The sequence below is a fragment of the Lagopus leucura genome, unplaced genomic scaffold, assembly GCF_019238085.1.
Source record: "Lagopus leucura isolate 7727_CA_CO unplaced genomic scaffold, USGS_WTPT01 Super-Scaffold_100014, whole genome shotgun sequence".
Taxonomy (NCBI): domain Eukaryota; kingdom Metazoa; phylum Chordata; class Aves; order Galliformes; family Phasianidae; genus Lagopus; species Lagopus leucura.
Window position 1 is genome coordinate 2,990,925 of NW_024962268.1, and position 18,372 is coordinate 3,009,296.

General features: G+C 36.1%; 1 protein-coding gene across 1 annotated transcript in view; it reads right to left on the bottom strand.

The window, feature by feature from the left end:
• The window catches only part of ANKRD31 (ankyrin repeat domain 31), a 60,928-nt gene that overhangs the window by 28,750 nt on the left and 13,806 nt on the right, over positions 1–18,372 (bottom strand). Inside the window, 9 exon segments of the mRNA XM_042875360.1 lie at positions 14–256; positions 892–1,339; positions 2,814–2,866; positions 5,142–5,286; positions 8,363–8,505; positions 10,449–10,628; positions 13,027–13,151; positions 13,460–13,731; positions 16,213–16,836. Of these exon segments, the coding sequence (XP_042731294.1) occupies positions 14–256; positions 892–1,339; positions 2,814–2,866; positions 5,142–5,286; positions 8,363–8,505; positions 10,449–10,628; positions 13,027–13,151; positions 13,460–13,731; positions 16,213–16,836 (2,233 nt within the window).

Here is an 18,372-nt window from a genome sequence, read left to right on the forward strand (position 1 = left end):
ATTAACTTTTTACCTGATTTCTTAGTTGTTTGCTCTGCTGATGGTTGATTGAATTTTGAATGAGTAGATAAAAGCTTGTTTTTCCTTACACTAAAACACAAGTCTGTCTTTTGTCTTGCCTCTTGTGGGTCTAACCTTAATCTTTTCACTTGGACTTCTCCTTCAGAGAATTGCAAGAGCACATTGCTCTTTTCACTTCCTTCTTTATGATTTTCTGTGCCTTCTGTTCCATCCATTCCAGCAAATCTTCCTTTATTTGTCAGTCCAAAAAAAGAACTTGAAGAATTTTCAAAAATTGAATGTGTTACTGCAGAGGTATTGTCTCTTGTCCTGGACTAGGTGGTAATTTAGATTTTAACATCACTTAACTCTTTACTGAGTAACAATCCATAGATACTCTAACATATTACTTTATCCACTCTCCACTGTATGCTAACATAATGAGATTAAATCCAAAACAGTTCAAAGATTCTTTTGTGATAATAAGACTTTTATGGATTTATGTTGCTAAAAAAAAATTAAGGTGCTTATGAATTTTATTCTAATCAACAAAAACAGTGGTCGTATTTTGATAAATTCAATGGGAATTTTGATCTAAAATGGCTCTCCTAAAATACAAAGCGAAAATGAGCAAATAATGAATATGGCATTGCGGACTGTATCAGAACATACTACATGTTTTTGCCATTGATGGTACATGCTCTGGAAATCCACAGATATGGTGTTGTTTTTCGCTTTAAATGAAGTACATAGAATGCTTACAGACAATTGATAAAATGACTATTTTGAAATAAAATATAGCACTTTTTTCCTGAGTAGTTTCTTTCCATGTATTTTGCACCTTTTGAAATGAATAAGGAGACTTCTCTGTATAAATACTGAAATACAAACCTGACTTTGAGTTGGTGTCCTTAAGATCTTGTCTCTTCCGTTTAATTTGACATATTTTCTTGTCATGTAAAGCTCTGAACAATATCTCTGAACTATGAGCATCTTTAGTTTCCTTCATGTGACATCTTCCAGTGCTTTGTTCTGCATTGAGCAGGATTCCCACTCTTGTTTCTGGTTGTAGAGCCTTTTGCTCATTGTTGTTCAGTACACCATCAGTAGAATTAGAAGGACTTCCAGAAGAACTCACTTCACTAGCAGTTGTTAAAAGCTCACGCGTTAGGAGTGTTTCTGTATTTACTTTAGGAGTGCATTCCATGCAGCTGATTTCATCATCCAATATATAAGTGTTTTGCACCTCATTTTGAATAGTCTGTTGCATTATGTCTGCCCAGCCTGAATCAGGAAGATTTGTGCACGCTAGTTCTGCCTCATTTACTTGTAAGGAACCCTTAAACAAAGCCAAAGAAAGATACAAAATCAGAGTTGCTCTATTAATTTTGTTTCCATCAACAGTAGATTTAACTTGATTTGGCAAGTTTTGCAAAGAAATCATTTGTTCTGAAGATATTCTCATATCAGTATTTAGATTCCCGTCTATCACATTACCACCATTACGTAGTGATCAACCCTTTTGAGAGGAAGTCAAAGCAAGCGTTAAATGAGAATCATGTTCTGTTAAATCAGTAGCCTCAGAAAGCTGTACAGACATTTTTTATTCAGAAACCAATGATGCAGAACAACAGACTAGTGATCATCTCCTCTGTTACAACAGAATTTGCTAAGCTTCTGTCATTTCTGTCCTTCTGCAGTTTTCTTCTGTTGAAATTCTGCCTGATTTAGTACACTCAGTTTTCATACAACTTTAACTGGAATGCAACAATTACAATTAGAAACAATAACAGTGATGTCCATTGTTAGGACCAACACCAGGGAATTAAGTTTTCCCTGTATTCATTCCTTGGTATACAGATGGACAAAAATAAAATAAATACTTGTTGTGTTTATTCTTTCTGATTAAAATTACTTCTGAGTAGTTTTAGCCTTGACTCTAGCCTCTGCAATATCAATAACAGGTATTTATATATTTTTTAATGCTTTTTTTTTTTTTTCCCCCCGTTCAGTTTTCTGTCCTCAAAACCCTGAAGAACTATATCACACCATAACAGAATCGTAGGGACTGGAAAGGACCTCTAGAGATCATCAAGTCCAACTCCCTTGGCCACAGCGGGCTCCCTAGATCTGGTTGCACAGGTAGGCATCCAGGCAGATGTCTCCGAAGAAGGAGACTCCACAACTTCTCTGGGCAGAGAGATCTTTTGGTACATTTCCCCAAATTCATTCTTCTGCTTTGTTCATGTTTAGCAAATATTTCCTTTGGTGCTTTAGTTTTTAAATGCTGAACTGTGCTATCTGCAATCCAGTCCAAGGCAGAGGTTCCCTAACTTCTTCCTATTTGAACCTAATAAAAACAACTTATTGCACAGATGCAAGCTATCCAAGAGTTACCAGCCAGGCAACAAGTACTGTGCAACTGGCAACTTTTTGCTGTTTTAGCCAGGTTTCTGAAAGTACAGAAAGGAACTAACATACCATTTTTGTTGTAAACGACCTCTGTAGCACTTGCAAAAACTCAGTAAGAACCACTGTGCAAGAGAGAAAGCTGACTGCCTCTGTCATGCATGTTCACAAAACTGCAGATTACCATAGTTATCATCAGGGATCAGCAACTATTTATCAAACTGTTTGCCATAATTGCCATTGAATGTCATCCTGCTTCAGCCTCTGCTGGATATACAACATCTAGTACATTATGTGCTGCTTCTGAAACACATTTCTTAAGCAGTTGTCTGAAGTTTACTGAAGACTGCTAGAAGTCCATAACAGTTCAGCATCAAATCAACAAGGAGACTGTAAAGATCTACCTGGTGCAGATTTCTATCCTCTGTACTTAATGTATTCTCTGTATCACCTCCACCTGAAATGAAATTAAGATAGAAGGAAAGCATTAATGAAAAGGGACTATAACTCTTTGCTTTCTATACATAGCATCTTGTGTCTGTAACCTAATGTGATGGGTACTGTTACACATAAACTATTAGAAAAGTCACCAAGCTACAGGCATTCTACAAGGATCTCAAACATTTATATATAAATATACATATATTAAAATTTTGGGGTCTGATTTTCATTGTAGAAGGGATTTCGTACAAACCATGAGAGGGTGTAGTAAAGTATGGAACTACGTTTTCCAATTTTTCTGAAGATTAATGACTTGAGCAATTATTTTTGAAAATTAGAGGAGCTGCTGCATTTCCCTAACTTATAGTAGGCTTCTCTGGTCCAAAGAGACTTCTGAAGCCAGTAACAGTGGAATAATTATGCCTCTCCTTGTATAACCTGGGCAGAGAAAGATACAGAATAGCTAAAGTCAAGACTTCAGTGGAAGAATAAAGAGGGATATTTCCCAGTACCAATTTAGTACTTTGATGGCATGTTTTAGCTTTCCAGCTACTTTTTGTGCTGATAAATTGATATATAAGTAGTACAGCAGCTACCAAGTTCTGACCCTAGTATTAATATACTTTATATACCCATGCAAAGCATTCTAAAAAGTATGCTGGTCACAAAACACTGAACCCAGTTCATTGCACTTTGCCATTTTTACTACAATATGTATGCTACTCCCAGCTCTAAGGTTTGCCCAGCAACCCATGCTGGAACCAGCTAAATTAAACAGGCATTTCACAGCATGTCAACTCCTTCTCCAACACTTTTGGGAATCTCACCTACCAGATGTCAACCCTTAATCCTTAGCACCACCTTCAGTGATCCACTTCCAGCCCTTCCAGTCTTGGTCCCAAATCAAGCACAATGGTGCAGCTATTGAACACGGATGAGGACAAGTTCTAACCCAAATCTTCATTTTAAATGTAATTCAGTCCCATCAATCTTAATAAGGCTCAGAATATCCACAAGACCTTTGATGGCTAGAGCCTGAAACTCTAACCATAGACCTTCCAAGCATAGAAATTCCTGCCAGCAGCTTTAATTTTTATTTACCTTATATTTCAAGCCAATAGCTTCTGTGTACTTCTTATAACCCTGATTCTAAGCTTATTCTATAAGCTTATTTGCCTCTGTAAAGCCCCATGTAGTATACTGTGTCCAAACTTGGAGCTCCCCATACAGGAAGGATGCAAAGCAATTGGAGCAGGTTCAGAGGAGGGCCACAAAGGTCTGGAGCACCTCTTCTGTGAAGAAAGGTTGAGGAAACTGGGCTTGTTTAGCCTGGAGAAAAGAAGGCTCCTGGAAAACCTTATTGCAATGTTCCAGTATTTGAAGTGAGCTTACAAGCAGGAGGGAGACCAACTTTTTACACAATCTGATAAAGATAGGACAGGGAGGAATGGCTTTAAGCTAAAAGAGGAGAGATTAAGGTTAGAAATTTGGAATAAATTTTTTATTCAGGAGGGTGCTGAGGCACTGGAACAGGTTACCCCAGAGAAGTTGTAGACCTATTCCTGGAGGAATTTAAGGCCAGGTTAGATGGAATCCTGGGCAATCTGCGCTGGTGGGTGACAACATTGCCCATGACAAGAGTGTTGGAAATAGAAAATCAATAAGGTCTCTTCCAACTTAAGCCATTTTATGATACTACTTCAGACATGCCACAACCCAACTAACTTATCAGTGTCCAGCAATCCTAATTCTAACTATAATCAGGGCTTATCTTGTGGCACTTCCTTATACCTCTCCCCCATCCAAACAACCCTGTCTGAACATTCCTCCCAACTCCAAAGATCATACAAGATCTCTCAAGACCTTACATACAAGAACTCTCACCTTAATCTAAACATTCTCCTACCAACACCTCACAGGCTCAATCTTCACCTTAGTTCAGCTACAGCAATACTGTCCCAAAATAGTAATGTTACCCTAGTTTCTACCTTAACATGAGCAGCAAGGATAAGCAATTAACTCTCTTACATTAAGACACTCTTTTCATCTCTTGTTTCACTCATTAACACCTCTTGTTGTCATCTTTATTTCAAATATAAAAATAGCTCTAGTCCAAGAAAAAGAAGAATATCATTTCTTGTAATACTTGCAAACGTACAGCAATCGTGCTGGGTAAGAAGTGCTCACTAGAATATCAGTCAGCAAAATCCATGGAATTACTCGCTATACTTAAGGAAATAGTGTGCAACAGCTATTTGGAGATCCTCCATTTAATAATTATTCTCTCCTACCTGATACTGAATCTCTTTCATATCTTGCTAGATGGCGTTTTAACAGTCTCTTCATGCACAGGTCAGAAGCTTCATCTAACGCACTCCTTCCCATCTCATTTTTTAATAAGGGATCAGCTCCATAATGGAGTAACAATGCTGCTACCTAAAAAAACAAGTTTTTCAGATTGTTTCTCTTCCATCAGCATTTCCCACAGTTCTTCCTTATACAGGCTTCTCCTTTACTTAAGAATATGAGCAAAAAAAAAAAAAGTCTACAATAAATAAGTACTTCCTATATTAGTTACCACATCCCAAGCATTCCTATAGATACACCATTATCTTAAAGTCTTACTATTCTTACTTTTAAGAGTTCTTTCATGTTATTCACCAGATGCCTCTAAGCCAAGGTCTCTTAAAGCAAGATAGGATTCATCACTCCCTAAGTTCATAATTATCGGAAAATAACAAGCAATTTTAGGATATGAGTCTGCTCACTCATCTAAATTATATAGCTTAAGAGAATATAATTTTCACGGTAGGTGTGTACTTTATTGTGACTCCTGTGTCTGCAAAGTAAATTGTCAGCTATTTCAGAGGAACAACATACATTCAGTCAAACGAAATCCACTCAAATGGTCTTACCAATATTTCAGATTCTGTACATATTGTAAAGCTCATACTGCTGTTATTAAAAAAAAAAAAAAAAAACAGCACTTGAGCAAAATGTTCCATCTGGTTTTGCAGAATACTTTTTAAAGACATTGAAATTTTACAATCTGATCATCTTTTCTATCACTGACTGCAGTCTTATTCCAACACTAGAATGGCTATACCTCTGCCTTTCTCTGGTCAGCATCTATTTTGATCTGTTATCCTACATCTATACCTCATTACTTCTAACAAGACTGTTACTGACAGAATTTCTAACAAAGTTTTCTCAATTCTTACATTCTCCTGACAGCACAACAAATAAAGCAGCACCCAGTTCGTTGCAAAAACCCTCTTCATTTTCACTAGTTGTCCCAAATCTATGGAGTCTTTCAAGCAAGGAATATTAAGGACTCTTCCTTAACTGCATATCACATTTGCATACTCTCACACTTAACAAGAAAGTATCATAGTTTTCCACGTGCTTTTTTTTTTTTGTGTGTGTGTGTGTGTGTGTGTGTAACAAGAAATTAATTTTCCTGTATTATAAGTAGCAAAAGAGATAAAGCCACATTTCCAATTTACAATACTATCTAGAGAAAGTAACTTTGAAAGAAACAGCTACACCAAAAGTCAAGCGTGCCAGTCACTGCAGCGATACAAATGTAAAGCTCCTGAGCAAACAGAGCCCCAGTGTGCAAGTACCATTTCACATGAATGTATCAGACCACATAACAATTAACAGAGCTCTAAGTAGAATGGTGTTGATATGCTCCAAGTGACCTAGCTGAGATCAGTGTTTTTCCAATACTGTTAACAGTTACTGACTCTTAAAATATCACTTGTAGAGATGCAGAGTCCTTGGTGTCTAACCATGAACTTTAATACTTTCTTCGATACTTTCACAAATCTCAGAAGTACTTAATAAGCTTCCAAGGAGTCAGGAATCCACAAGCTGCAAACAAAGCTTGGGGCTTCAAGTCTCAGGGAAATCATTAACCCTTCCTCTTTGCTCTAGGGAGACTGAAGGGTAAACAAATTAAGTACCATCTTGGTTGTAAAATTGAAAGAGAACAAATGTTTATGGACAAAACTTACTGCATCCCACAGATGTGCCTAGGGGAAAAAAAATACTGTAAATGAATAAATATAGGCAGCAAATGTGCATTTCTAGAAAAATAAACAGTCAGCAGGTGAAAGTGATGCACAGAACTATGACAGAAATCTGGACCATCCTATGATCATGCACAGGCAGTTGGAGGCAAACACTACCAGACTGAAAGAGGATCCAGAATTCAGACACAGGTTATGAAACCACAGCATTTGGCAGTGTTAGTTATAGTTAATTTATACTGATTATTCACTTGGCTTTCTGCTTATAATAACATAAACAAAATACAAAACCATATATTCATAACTCTCCACAAGATTATTTTTTACATAAAAAATATCTGTGTGTGCTTGCAGATGCACACCACATACCACGTTTACTGAAAAACATGCATGAAAACAAAAATCATTAATACTGCAGTGGACTGCTTAGGTCATGAAGTGTTTCTGCAGTGATTATAAAGTAAGTTACACAAAGATGTGAAAAAATAGTAGGAATCTATTCTAAAATCTATAATATAAATTAGATTATAATATATAATTATAATATAATACATATATATAATAATATATATAATATATATATTATATATAATATAAATTCTAAAATCTATAATATTTGGCCATGAGCCAGCAGTGTGCCCTTGTGGCCAAAAAGGCCAATGGCTTACTGGGGTGCATTAAAAAGAGCGTGGCCAGCAGGTCAAAGGAGGTGATCCTCCCCCTCTACTCTGCCCTGGTAAGACCTCATCTGGAGTACTGCGTCCAGTTCTGGGCTCCCCAGTACAAAAAAGACAGGGATCTCTTGGAAAGAGTCCAGCGGAGGGCCACGAAGATGGTGAAGGGCCTGGAGCATCTCTCCTATGAAGAAAGGCTGAGTGAACTGGGTCTGTTCAGCCTTGAGAAAAGAAGACTGAGAGGGGACCTGATCCAGGTCTATAAATATCTAAGGTGTGGGGGGCAGAATGGCGAGGCCGGACTCTTTTCAGTGGTGAGTGGAGACAGGACAAGGGGAAACGGCTGGAAACTGCAGCATAGGAAGTTCTGCACAAACATGCGCAAGAACTTCTTTACAGTGAGGCGACGGAGCACTGGAACAGGCTGCCCAGGGAGGTGGTGGAGTCTCCTTCTCTGGAGATGTTCAAGACCTGCCTGGATGCCTACCTGTGCGACCTGCTGTAGGGAACCTGCTTTGGCAGGGGGGTTGGACTCGATGATCTCTGGAGGTCCCTTCCAACCCCTACAATTCTGTGATTCTGTGATCCGTTTATCAGTACTCTGGCCACAGTCCCAAATAGAAGAAAAAAAAGTAAAGCATGGTAATGGTTGAAACAGGAGTTAAGCAGAAAAGAGTTATTTACTCCTGAATTAAGCCATAATCTGAAAAGACAGGCCCACATGCAACTAGACTATGTGACTTTTTGGACTAACAAAAAAACTTATATTCTTAAATCATAATTTATGTCCAAATTGGAGTATACCTTATAATGGCCTCCTTTAACTGCATCATGCAATGGTGTTATTTGTTTATCTCCTCTAGCATTGACATCAGCTCCTGCTTTCAAAAGCTCCTTTGCTATCCAGTAATGGCCCTCTAAACTTGCTTCATGTAGCGCAGTCCAGCCTAAAGAAAAGAAAACTTAAAAACTGAAAATATTCATATTTGAGTGAAATATTTTATAAAAAATGTATCTGTTTTAGACATTCTATTTGATAAATATTTCAGAGGGAGATAATGAAAAGGTAAGAACTGATTGTGTTTTACAGTGAATTGTATAAAGAAATGCTTACTAAAAATCTCAGGTGCTGGGAGCTTTCAGTTTTTTGTCAAAATTTGCACTCACTGAAGAAACAGGGTATGCAGTAATGTTAGTTTGCTACTGACAGCACTTTTAAAACTTCTTTTGAAAAAAAATAAAGAAATTAGTCCTCCTACACCTTAATTTTTTCCTGAATGCAACACGTATGCTATTTTAAGAACAAGGTGTATTTTCATTATGATCTTTTCTCTTTATCACCATGATAAAGAAGGTAAGTAAGAAAGAAAGAAAAAAAAAAAAAAAAGATAGCCATGTCTTAGCAACATCTATTTGCTAAGTAAAAATATAAGGCAGCATCTCCAAAAACATTTTAATGCTTTTCAAATTTCTAAAGAAAGCAGTATATTATTTGTTCTCAGCTATATGGAATAAGCCAAGATGGCAGCTTCACATGGGTCAGCTTCATGACCCACAGAACAATTACGTCCCAGGAAGAGGTGCTAAGGAGAAATAAAGGATAGAAAGCAAGCTTTTGAACTGGTTTTAGCATAGCCTTGAATCAGTTACTTAAACATCCATTACAGCAAAGTTTGTTTTTTTTTTTTTTTTTTTTTTTTTTTTTTTTGTGTAGAGTGACAAAACTAAGAGAAAAAGAAAAAAAGATCTTCCAGTCCCTTGCATTTTATAGAGCACCTAATCATAGAATCATAAGGTTGGAAATGACCTGCAAGATCATCTAGCCCAACCATCCTCCCATTACCATTTCTTAAATGAAGAAATTCTAGTAACTCCATATCCTGGAGCAAAAGCTTGAAATCGTTCAAGGAGAAGAGATGAAAGTTTCACTTAAGTGAAAAAATCTATTTCTTCCTACCTTAGAAGTATCTACTGTTTAATATAGTAATAATATCCTGAAAAATTGTACCTGGAACATGAGTTCCAGTGCTAGAGCTGAGCAACACCATTCTCCAAAAACCACAAAGACGACAAAGTGCCACTGCAATTACTTTGTAACTCCCTTAAAGGACTTCAAATAATGATCCAAACTGAGACCACAGACAGTATTTTCCCCATAGTTCTCCATATTCTTCACACATAATATCCAGAAAATAAAAAGGAAAAACGAAAATCAACTTCAAGTATTCAGTAAGGCTCTGAAGCACAGTAACGAAGTGGAGGAGGAATGAAAAAGGTTAGGTAACATATGGATAACGATTGGTAGATACTTTTAAGGGAATAGACAAGGCATAGGGCTAGAGTATAATAATCAGAACAATGATTATTCAAAGAGAGTAAGATGAAAGCCTTTCAAAATGTCACGGATCTGTCAGTGCTTTCTCATTATGTTTTCCTTGCTACAAAATAAATCAGCTGGGCCAGGCGAGCTTCCCATCTCTTTGAGGAATTTTCCTAAATCATGTTTTATGCAGTTGTGCTTCTATCCAAAAGATAATCACCTTTAGCCACAGGACAATCATTTTTTGTTCTCACAGGAAAGCTGTGAAATCTCAGCCATCACACAAAATGGACACATTCCAGGAGTGAATAAAATATCTGTGAAACACATTATACTGATTACGTAATTAATGGACTAAAATTTTAAAATTTCCTTTTTTTTTTTAATACACTTTTATACATAGGTCTATTTGTCTTTTCATGAAGAATTAGCAAACTAAACCATAAAATCACAAAGATCTACTGACCAGTCACAGATCTAGTCTTTTACTGCTCAAACTCATATTATGTACTTCCATTACTACATCTATACATATTTTGAAAATAGTACATTAATACAGCTGCAACTTACCAGCATAATCCTTATCATCTATGTTTGCACCAGCTTTTATTAGGTTATGTACATGGTTTAGATCTTCAGCAACAACAGCTCTGTGTAGTAAGGTCTCACCATACACATTCCTCTTATTTATTCTTGAAAGCATAGCACGGTATTGAGGATCTGTTAAACTCCTACAATAGAATTCTTGTCCTAAAAAAAAAAAAAAAAAAAGATTAAATTATAGCTCCATTCAAAAAAGATGCCACAGCGAATACCGTAACAAAACTCCAAATTAAGTTCAACATGCAGGAATGTGACTTTATTAAAGTGTTTAGTTTAGGCTTCTTGTTTTTTTAATGACATTTTTGCAAAGGGCATTCTTTCCTAACAGTTGATAAAGCTACTTTATAACTCATTACAGATGAACAGACTTCGAAAGCTAGTCAATAACTCAGTAACATCCATTAACAGTCAAATTTATCAGTACTTTCTTCGTAACTACTTGCATGTTAAAACTTCTACTTCACAATCAAGGAATATTTACAGAAGAATAGAGAAGAAATTAGCTTCCTCAAGTTTCTCAATTATTTTACAAACAGCTCAATCAACAGTGCAGTGAAGAAAACTGTTGGACCAAAATCATTAGCTATCCAACAAAAATTCTCACTGCTTGAAAGTCAGACACGTAAATGTAAAAAACTAAAAGATACAATTATTAATTTCTAGTTCCTTATTTTACAAAAGAAATGCTGTCTTCCACTGTGTTTTCACTGTACTGTATTTCAGATTGGATGAAATCATTTCCAATACACAGATGAGCTGTGTGGCATTTTACCAGCAGCACATATCGCACAGTGGAGATGAGCATTCTGGCTGCTGCATCCCTGAAAAACAGGGAGGGAGGAGAGAAAGAAGGAAAACACAGGAGGATGGGCTGCAGTAAACTACATTCTAGTGGTTCGGGCCACTAGTTCATCTACTAGTGAAAAAAACCCATGGTTTTTGGGACCACATCTCCACTGCTCTTCTTCACAGTCTGAACTAGATGCTGTTCACTGTGCCAAAGGCATTAGGAATAGAAATTATAAGCAAGCCGTAGTTCTCTAAAGGCTGTAACTCACAATACATAACGCGTCTACTATTCAGTGAATTGTGGTATACTGTGAGCTCAGACTTCAGTTGTTCCCAACCTTCTTAAGTGCTCAGATCTGCATGTATTTTTAGAATCCAGTAGGAATGGACTCACCCAGCACCTTCTGACAGGTGAATACTAGGACAGTATTTCCATCCTATGTGTTCAGTCTTGCAAGACGATCATTCACAATACATTATAATACAGCATTCAAAGATTATTTAAATCAGCCAAGAAATTTAAGAGGGATTACACTACACAGACAAACATAAAACAAGGTGCAATTTCATGTTATACTTAACAGAATTTAACTAGACATTGTTACTTCAAGAAGTCCTATTACTTCTACCCTACCTTCCCTACCACCTTCCTAGTGTCAGACCAACTGATGCCTAATGATCCAAACCATAACTTTAGTGAAGCTTTTTTTTCAGTGAATTACCAAGCTAAGATGTCTCAGAGTCCTGATTAGTAAATCTGATGCAAAAGGGAAGCATTTGTTAGATTAGAGTAACATGAAAATACCTCTATAAGCAATGCAATTCCTTCAGCAAAACCTATGCTAAAAACAACAGCTTATTCTTTAAGTAGAAACTAAGTCACCAAGTAGATTAGTTTGAAGCTCACAAAAATTGTACTCCTATGGGGAATAATGAAAACCCTGTGATAAGAGTTGATAATTGGTAGTAGAATTATCGATATTTTCTAAGATCTACAATGTAGATCTTAGTGTTTTAATACTTACAAACTTTGTAACCTATTTGAATGATAAATTCAGACTGAAGGGATTTTAACAAGAACAAACTTTTAAGATCTCAGTCTTAAAGGTTAGCTCTAAAGTCAGCATATAAGTAGGGAAATTCTGTATTCTCCTACCACTCTGTGAGTCGTAAGAGTTTGTTTGCATCTTCAGACTATGAAAAACAGCAATCTTCCTCTGTGACAAAGGCTACAGCAAGGAAGAATACTTGAAAGGGCACTCAGTGACAGTAAGAGGGAAGGTCAATAACCTTACTTTACACCTGAATAGAATAACAAAAGAAAGCCTTTAAAATAGAATAAAATGCTTTGTATAGGTGAATTCTTAAGGACTGCACTGCTCTCAAAGTGATGTTGCACAGCAAATACTAGATTATAGAATTAGGATCTACTTCTAACTCTGTAAGAAAGCAATTTTCTTCTCTTTCACAGAATATACCATAAACGCTTCATATATTGTTGTATAATAAAAAAATGCATTCTGAAAAAACTCTCATTATTCTTACTGAGTTTGTGCGCACAAACAAACTGCTAGATGGTAATAGGCAGACTTAAGCAAAGTAAGTTACTGATGATTTTAATTATTAAAATAAATGTTCCTATTATCTTTCTAAAAGAAATTCATGACAATATAGTGGAAAGACTCTGAATTACATTTGCTTCAGTATACACGTTTTAATGATAAAGCATCTGATACTTATCAGACAGCTATCTTACTCATTTTATCTCTGATTCTTTTGCTCCTCCTTCTCTCGTCAGCTTTTCTATCCTCATTTTTAGATACTTCTTGGGACCTGTTGATTTCCGGATCTTGCTTGTTTTTAGAAGATTTCTGAATTTCACTGTCAAGAGATTTGTTTGAATCAATGAAAACATTCTCTATAAGAAGCTGTGTTTTCAGAAGATCTAAGATGATTAACATATTTGACTGTAAAATGAAGTTTCGAACAGTGTGGAAGGATACATGCCAACTTAGTACTGAATAAATGGAAAAATCAGGAGGGAAACTGACTTTTATATCTTTAAAAAAGAAGGAAAAACCTTACTTCTGGATCATCTGAAGTCATTAACATGAAAAATATGTACTCGGTATGTGTTGTACATTAATAAAAATAAGAATTTAGGAATATTACACATGCCTTTGTCATACCTAAAATATTTAGCTTTGCTTCTTGTAGAGAGATTGTGAGGCAGTTTTTGCAGTCCTTCTGGCATCTGTTCATGACTGGACACCCTATCTCTGTACCTTACTGAGGAAGTCTCTCTTAGCTCCATTGTTCTCCCTGACGTTGTTTTGCTGGTTTCTGCACATAAAACAGCCTCTACTAAACGTGAACTTCCCTGCCTAGTTCGTTTTTCATTACAGGTGGCACTCCAAAAATTGGAAATTACTTCTTTCCCTTTCTGATCATCACTCACAAGCTGTGACAAAAAATAAGTATTACAAGTAAATGGTAAGCATGCAGTTAAAATAAGCACTATAGATATAAGAACTTAAAGAACATCACGCTATGAATTATTTATGTGCTCAAAGATAACAGAGAAGTTACTTAATAACTAGAATTCTACAGATTGCAGAGACAGAAGTTTTCATAGGAGAGGCATTCCTAAAGCAGTATGCCACATCATGTTGTACCAAGCGAAATACTATACTTTGTATCTTAACTTAAGCAATATATCTAACCTGGATGACAGTGAATAAAAGTTGCTATTATCTAAAAGTTCTTTAGCCGGATGTGTGAAATGACTTAATAGATTAGTTTCAGTTTCCTATGAACATAAACTCCTGTCCTGAAAAGACAATATAATACATATGACATCCTAAGATAAATCATCTTATCCCACTCTTGATCTAGTCTAAAAAAGTGTGCAAGATCTGGAAGCATGCTTCACCAGATTGAGGTTCAGTAACTACCAGCTGAGTTGTTGATCCTGAAGATATACTAATCCTCATCTACAGCCGCTACAGAAGGAAATCAATTTACCTACAGTCTTCTAAAAGCCAGGTATCTAGATGGCATTAGACATCCCGGCTCCCCTAGCAGTGATGAAGAAGACCAGATACTTGCTGAGTGATTCATTTCATTCCAAACGGTGCTAAGTGGAACCTAAATTACTGCATTACAGCAGAGGCGTATCGCTAACAAGTGAGCCAAATCCCATCCTAGCTATATGCCATCATATAAATTTGAGTTCATTGAGGTTATTCTGTTTTATCAAGTGTGTGTGATATGCTGCTGAGTATCAGTCAAGTTGCTAAAAGCTGGTATTCATTAGGTTATTACACACTTGACTAACACCGAAGGTCTTGGGGCACACCCTCAGCACACACGCATGTATATTCCTTCAAAGTGATGTGGGAGAACTTGTTAGTACTTCACTAGGAGAAAAAATGGGCTATCTTGATTACATCTACACAACAGTACAGGTTCTCCACTTTTGAGTCCTTGTTGAACAACAAAAATCCTCTGAAAATACAAGGACAAGAAGAAAAGGGAACAAATACACTGTTAGAAGGCAATATACTAAAACAAGTATCTATTTTTCCTAATAGTTGCGCTTCCTTTCTGCCCTTAAACACAGCAGATGAAAACAACAAGAAAAAAACACTCTAAAAATAATTATTAATTGACAAGAGATTATAGATTACATCTTGAAAGAACCCTGTTTCATAATCCTAACTGAAAGCTTTTGTAAATTGTTATTCTAGGACAACTTACATAGGTAATTTAAATGCTTAATATATCTTCAGTATTTTTGTTTTACAAGTTTAGAGGTGTTTTAATATGTTCATATTACAAAAATAGCCAACCTTGGTATGAGAACATCCTTCAGCACATTTACATTAGCTACCTTTGCAGCACATTTGATTATATGCTGTTTTACTCAATATTACCAACAAAGACCTAATCAGTTGTTAGCTTTTGGATGCTTCATATCATCCTAGGGAAGCAGACTATAAAACCAAGTAAAGTACCTAGTTATTGTATTGTGATTCTATATTTGCAGTTCCAGATTATTCAAAGACAATGCAAATAACTTGATTTTAGATTTACAAAGAATGGCTGCTACACTCCATAGCATAAGTTTACTTCTATGTTCCCTTAAATATTAAGCAATAATAGTGTTTCTTTCCCTTTATAACCCTCTCTAAGCACAGGGTTTGAGGGGAAAAAAAAAAAGATCAAATTTGTATCCACATGCAAATCCACATCTTCAGAGGAGGACATGAACACCAAACTATGTTTCAGTTTTTTTTCAGACATTCTTGAAGAGGCATAAATAAACAACAGAAATGCAATTCTTCACACATTTGCTAAAGATTCTCAAAAGCAGTCCCACTAGTCTCTGGGAGAGACACAGTTGTAATTTCTTTTTTTAATACTTGCTGCTATTGTGGCAGGAATTCTGAAAGCAGAACTCAGCATACTATAATATGGGAGAACAAACAAACAAAAAAGAATAAACAATACCAATTGGCTGGTGTAGTATCCAATTGGTATTGTTTTTTTGGTTTTTTTTTTTTAATGCTTTTTGTGGAATAACAGAACAGTGGAGTGACAGAAGAGTGGTTCAGAGCTTTGTAAACAATACCATACAAATAAGGTATGCAAAAGTACAAAGAGTTTTTGAAACTCCTGTGCTGACTCCAGATTTCCACATGAGTCACTGATTTAATTCCACTAGGATTTCTCATACCAAGGTTGGCTATTTTTGTAATATGAACATATTAAAACACCTCTAAACTTGTAAAACAAAAATACTGAAGATATATTAAGCATTTAAATTACCTATGCCAGGTTTTTTTCTATTAAGATTTTTATATCCAAGTAATTTGACTATTGCAGAAAATATTTTCGGATAAGCATAACCTTTCAAATACTGATTAAACTATATATGTACCTGCTCATAAGTTGTCCTCTGCAAGCTAAATCCTGTTAAAGTTTTTGATTTGTCCACCTGAATCACAGGAAGCTGAGGCTCAAGCACGCTTGTTATCTGTGTACAGTCATCTCCCACTTGCCTGGCAATATCATGTTCTGAATTTGCCTGCTTGTCTTTGGTGTTAAGCTGTCTCTTGCTTGGCACTACAGGTGTGTCTGGCTGTACTACAGATCCGGACATAGAATTCAGATCTGCCACAAGCTTTTCTAGCAGAGCATCACTGTTCTTATCTGCTGGTGCATCACCGGAAAAGACATGATGATACTCTAATATCACTGTAGGGCTTCCAGAGTCACTAAGAACTCTCAACCAATCACTGATTTCAAGTTCACCGGTCCCTAAGCTCTGTTCAGTGAGTGACAATGATTCCATGAAAATCTTTCCAAATGCTGACAACGAAAGACTGTTATCATTGTTGGAGGGTTGTTCCTCTGTGCTGTTATCTGTGTCAATCACAGCCACGGTGGGCCTCAGGCAATCTTCTAAAACATGCTGAAATACATCTTGTGGTGTTACTATCTCCTCCAGAAAGGTATCTGGACACAGGATTGCCTCTGGAGAGAGATCTTCACAACTTAATTTCTGTAAAATGTACACATTAAAAAAAACGTTTACAAAAAGGAATGCAACCACTCTTTCTAAAAAGCACAAAATTAACACCCACTGTACAAGTTAATGGTATACATGTTTTGTTCACAGTTTTTGCATAAATTCTAAGACCTGTAAGCCTACCTTAAAAGTTTATTTAGATTTAGATAGAAGCCTCAGTTTCAAAAGACCACCTGTTGACTTCCTTAGCAGTGAAAATCCAGAATAATGGAGACTAAAATTGTTATAAAATCAAAGATCTTACACTTTTGTGAATAACCTGGTAGTATTAGAAGTCTTCAGAAGAAAGACATTACAAGTTTTTGTCAGAGAAAAAACAAAACAAACATACAATATAAAAATGCCTATTAGAACACTGTATACTACAAGTTTTGATTATGTATTTATGTGGATCCCAAACTACGGAGCATTTGTGCTTCACAATCATCAGGTCAAAGTCTTAGAAGTATCACTGGAGACTGCAGGTTTGAGTCTTCACGCTGAATACAAAACCACAAAACCAGAACTATTTTCAGAAAATAAATACTGTTGTTTATTCTCTACTTATAGTTGCTTTCATTTTTATACCAGTTCATAAGTATTCCCCCCTAACCCCCCCAATTCATAACTGCTTCTGCAGTCCTAAAACATATCTTTTCTACCTGTCTAAAAAAGTGATGTTGCTTAATAAATACTGAAGCTTAAGGTAATTTATTTCAGTACATTTTTAGACTATTGCTGCCAGCAAGTGGCAATACTGTGTACTGCTAGCATGCTTTAACATAGCTGGTAATGGAATTTGGAGAATGTTCACATAATAAAATAGAAAGGGCAGAAAATTGACTCATATTCAGTTTGTAAGATATTACAGATGTGTGATGATTTAAGCTTTTTTCCTCAGTCTGCTGTTTCCTATATTGTAATCATGCAGTAATTTTTCCTTTTTGAGTATTTACTACATTCTATTTAACCATTTAGTTTTAGATTACTTCTCATTTTTTTGCAAACTTGAAGCAATTGAGGAAAAGAGAAACACTTTATGTACAGCTTTCTCTGCTTGAAGAATTGTAGAGTCAGTGGCAGGTATGTACATGAGTAAATTTCTACAAATAAGGTTTGATGCACCAGCTGAAAGGTAGGTATAAGTGACATCTATATTATTGGAGAAAGATCAGTCAGGCACAAGCATCTAATATGTTAAGATCCTGAACACTCAAACACCAACTGAAATCCATTACTTATATATGACTAGTGTTCTACACCTCCCTCCATTCTAAACACAAGTACCTACCTGCTAGCAAAATCCTGTAGGACTACAAACAATTTAAATCTGCCAAACATAACTTTAGCATCTTCCCTCTCCTGTCACTTGTCTCAAAGCCCAATGCCTACAGTTCCTATGTCTACAACTGTCTGTTGAAATAGACAGAAAAGATGGTGAATGAATAGGGCTGAGAGAGCTGGCAATGGACTGAAGCACTGGCAGGATTCTTACATAAGAGCATTCTTTTTTGTGCACCCAGTCTGGTG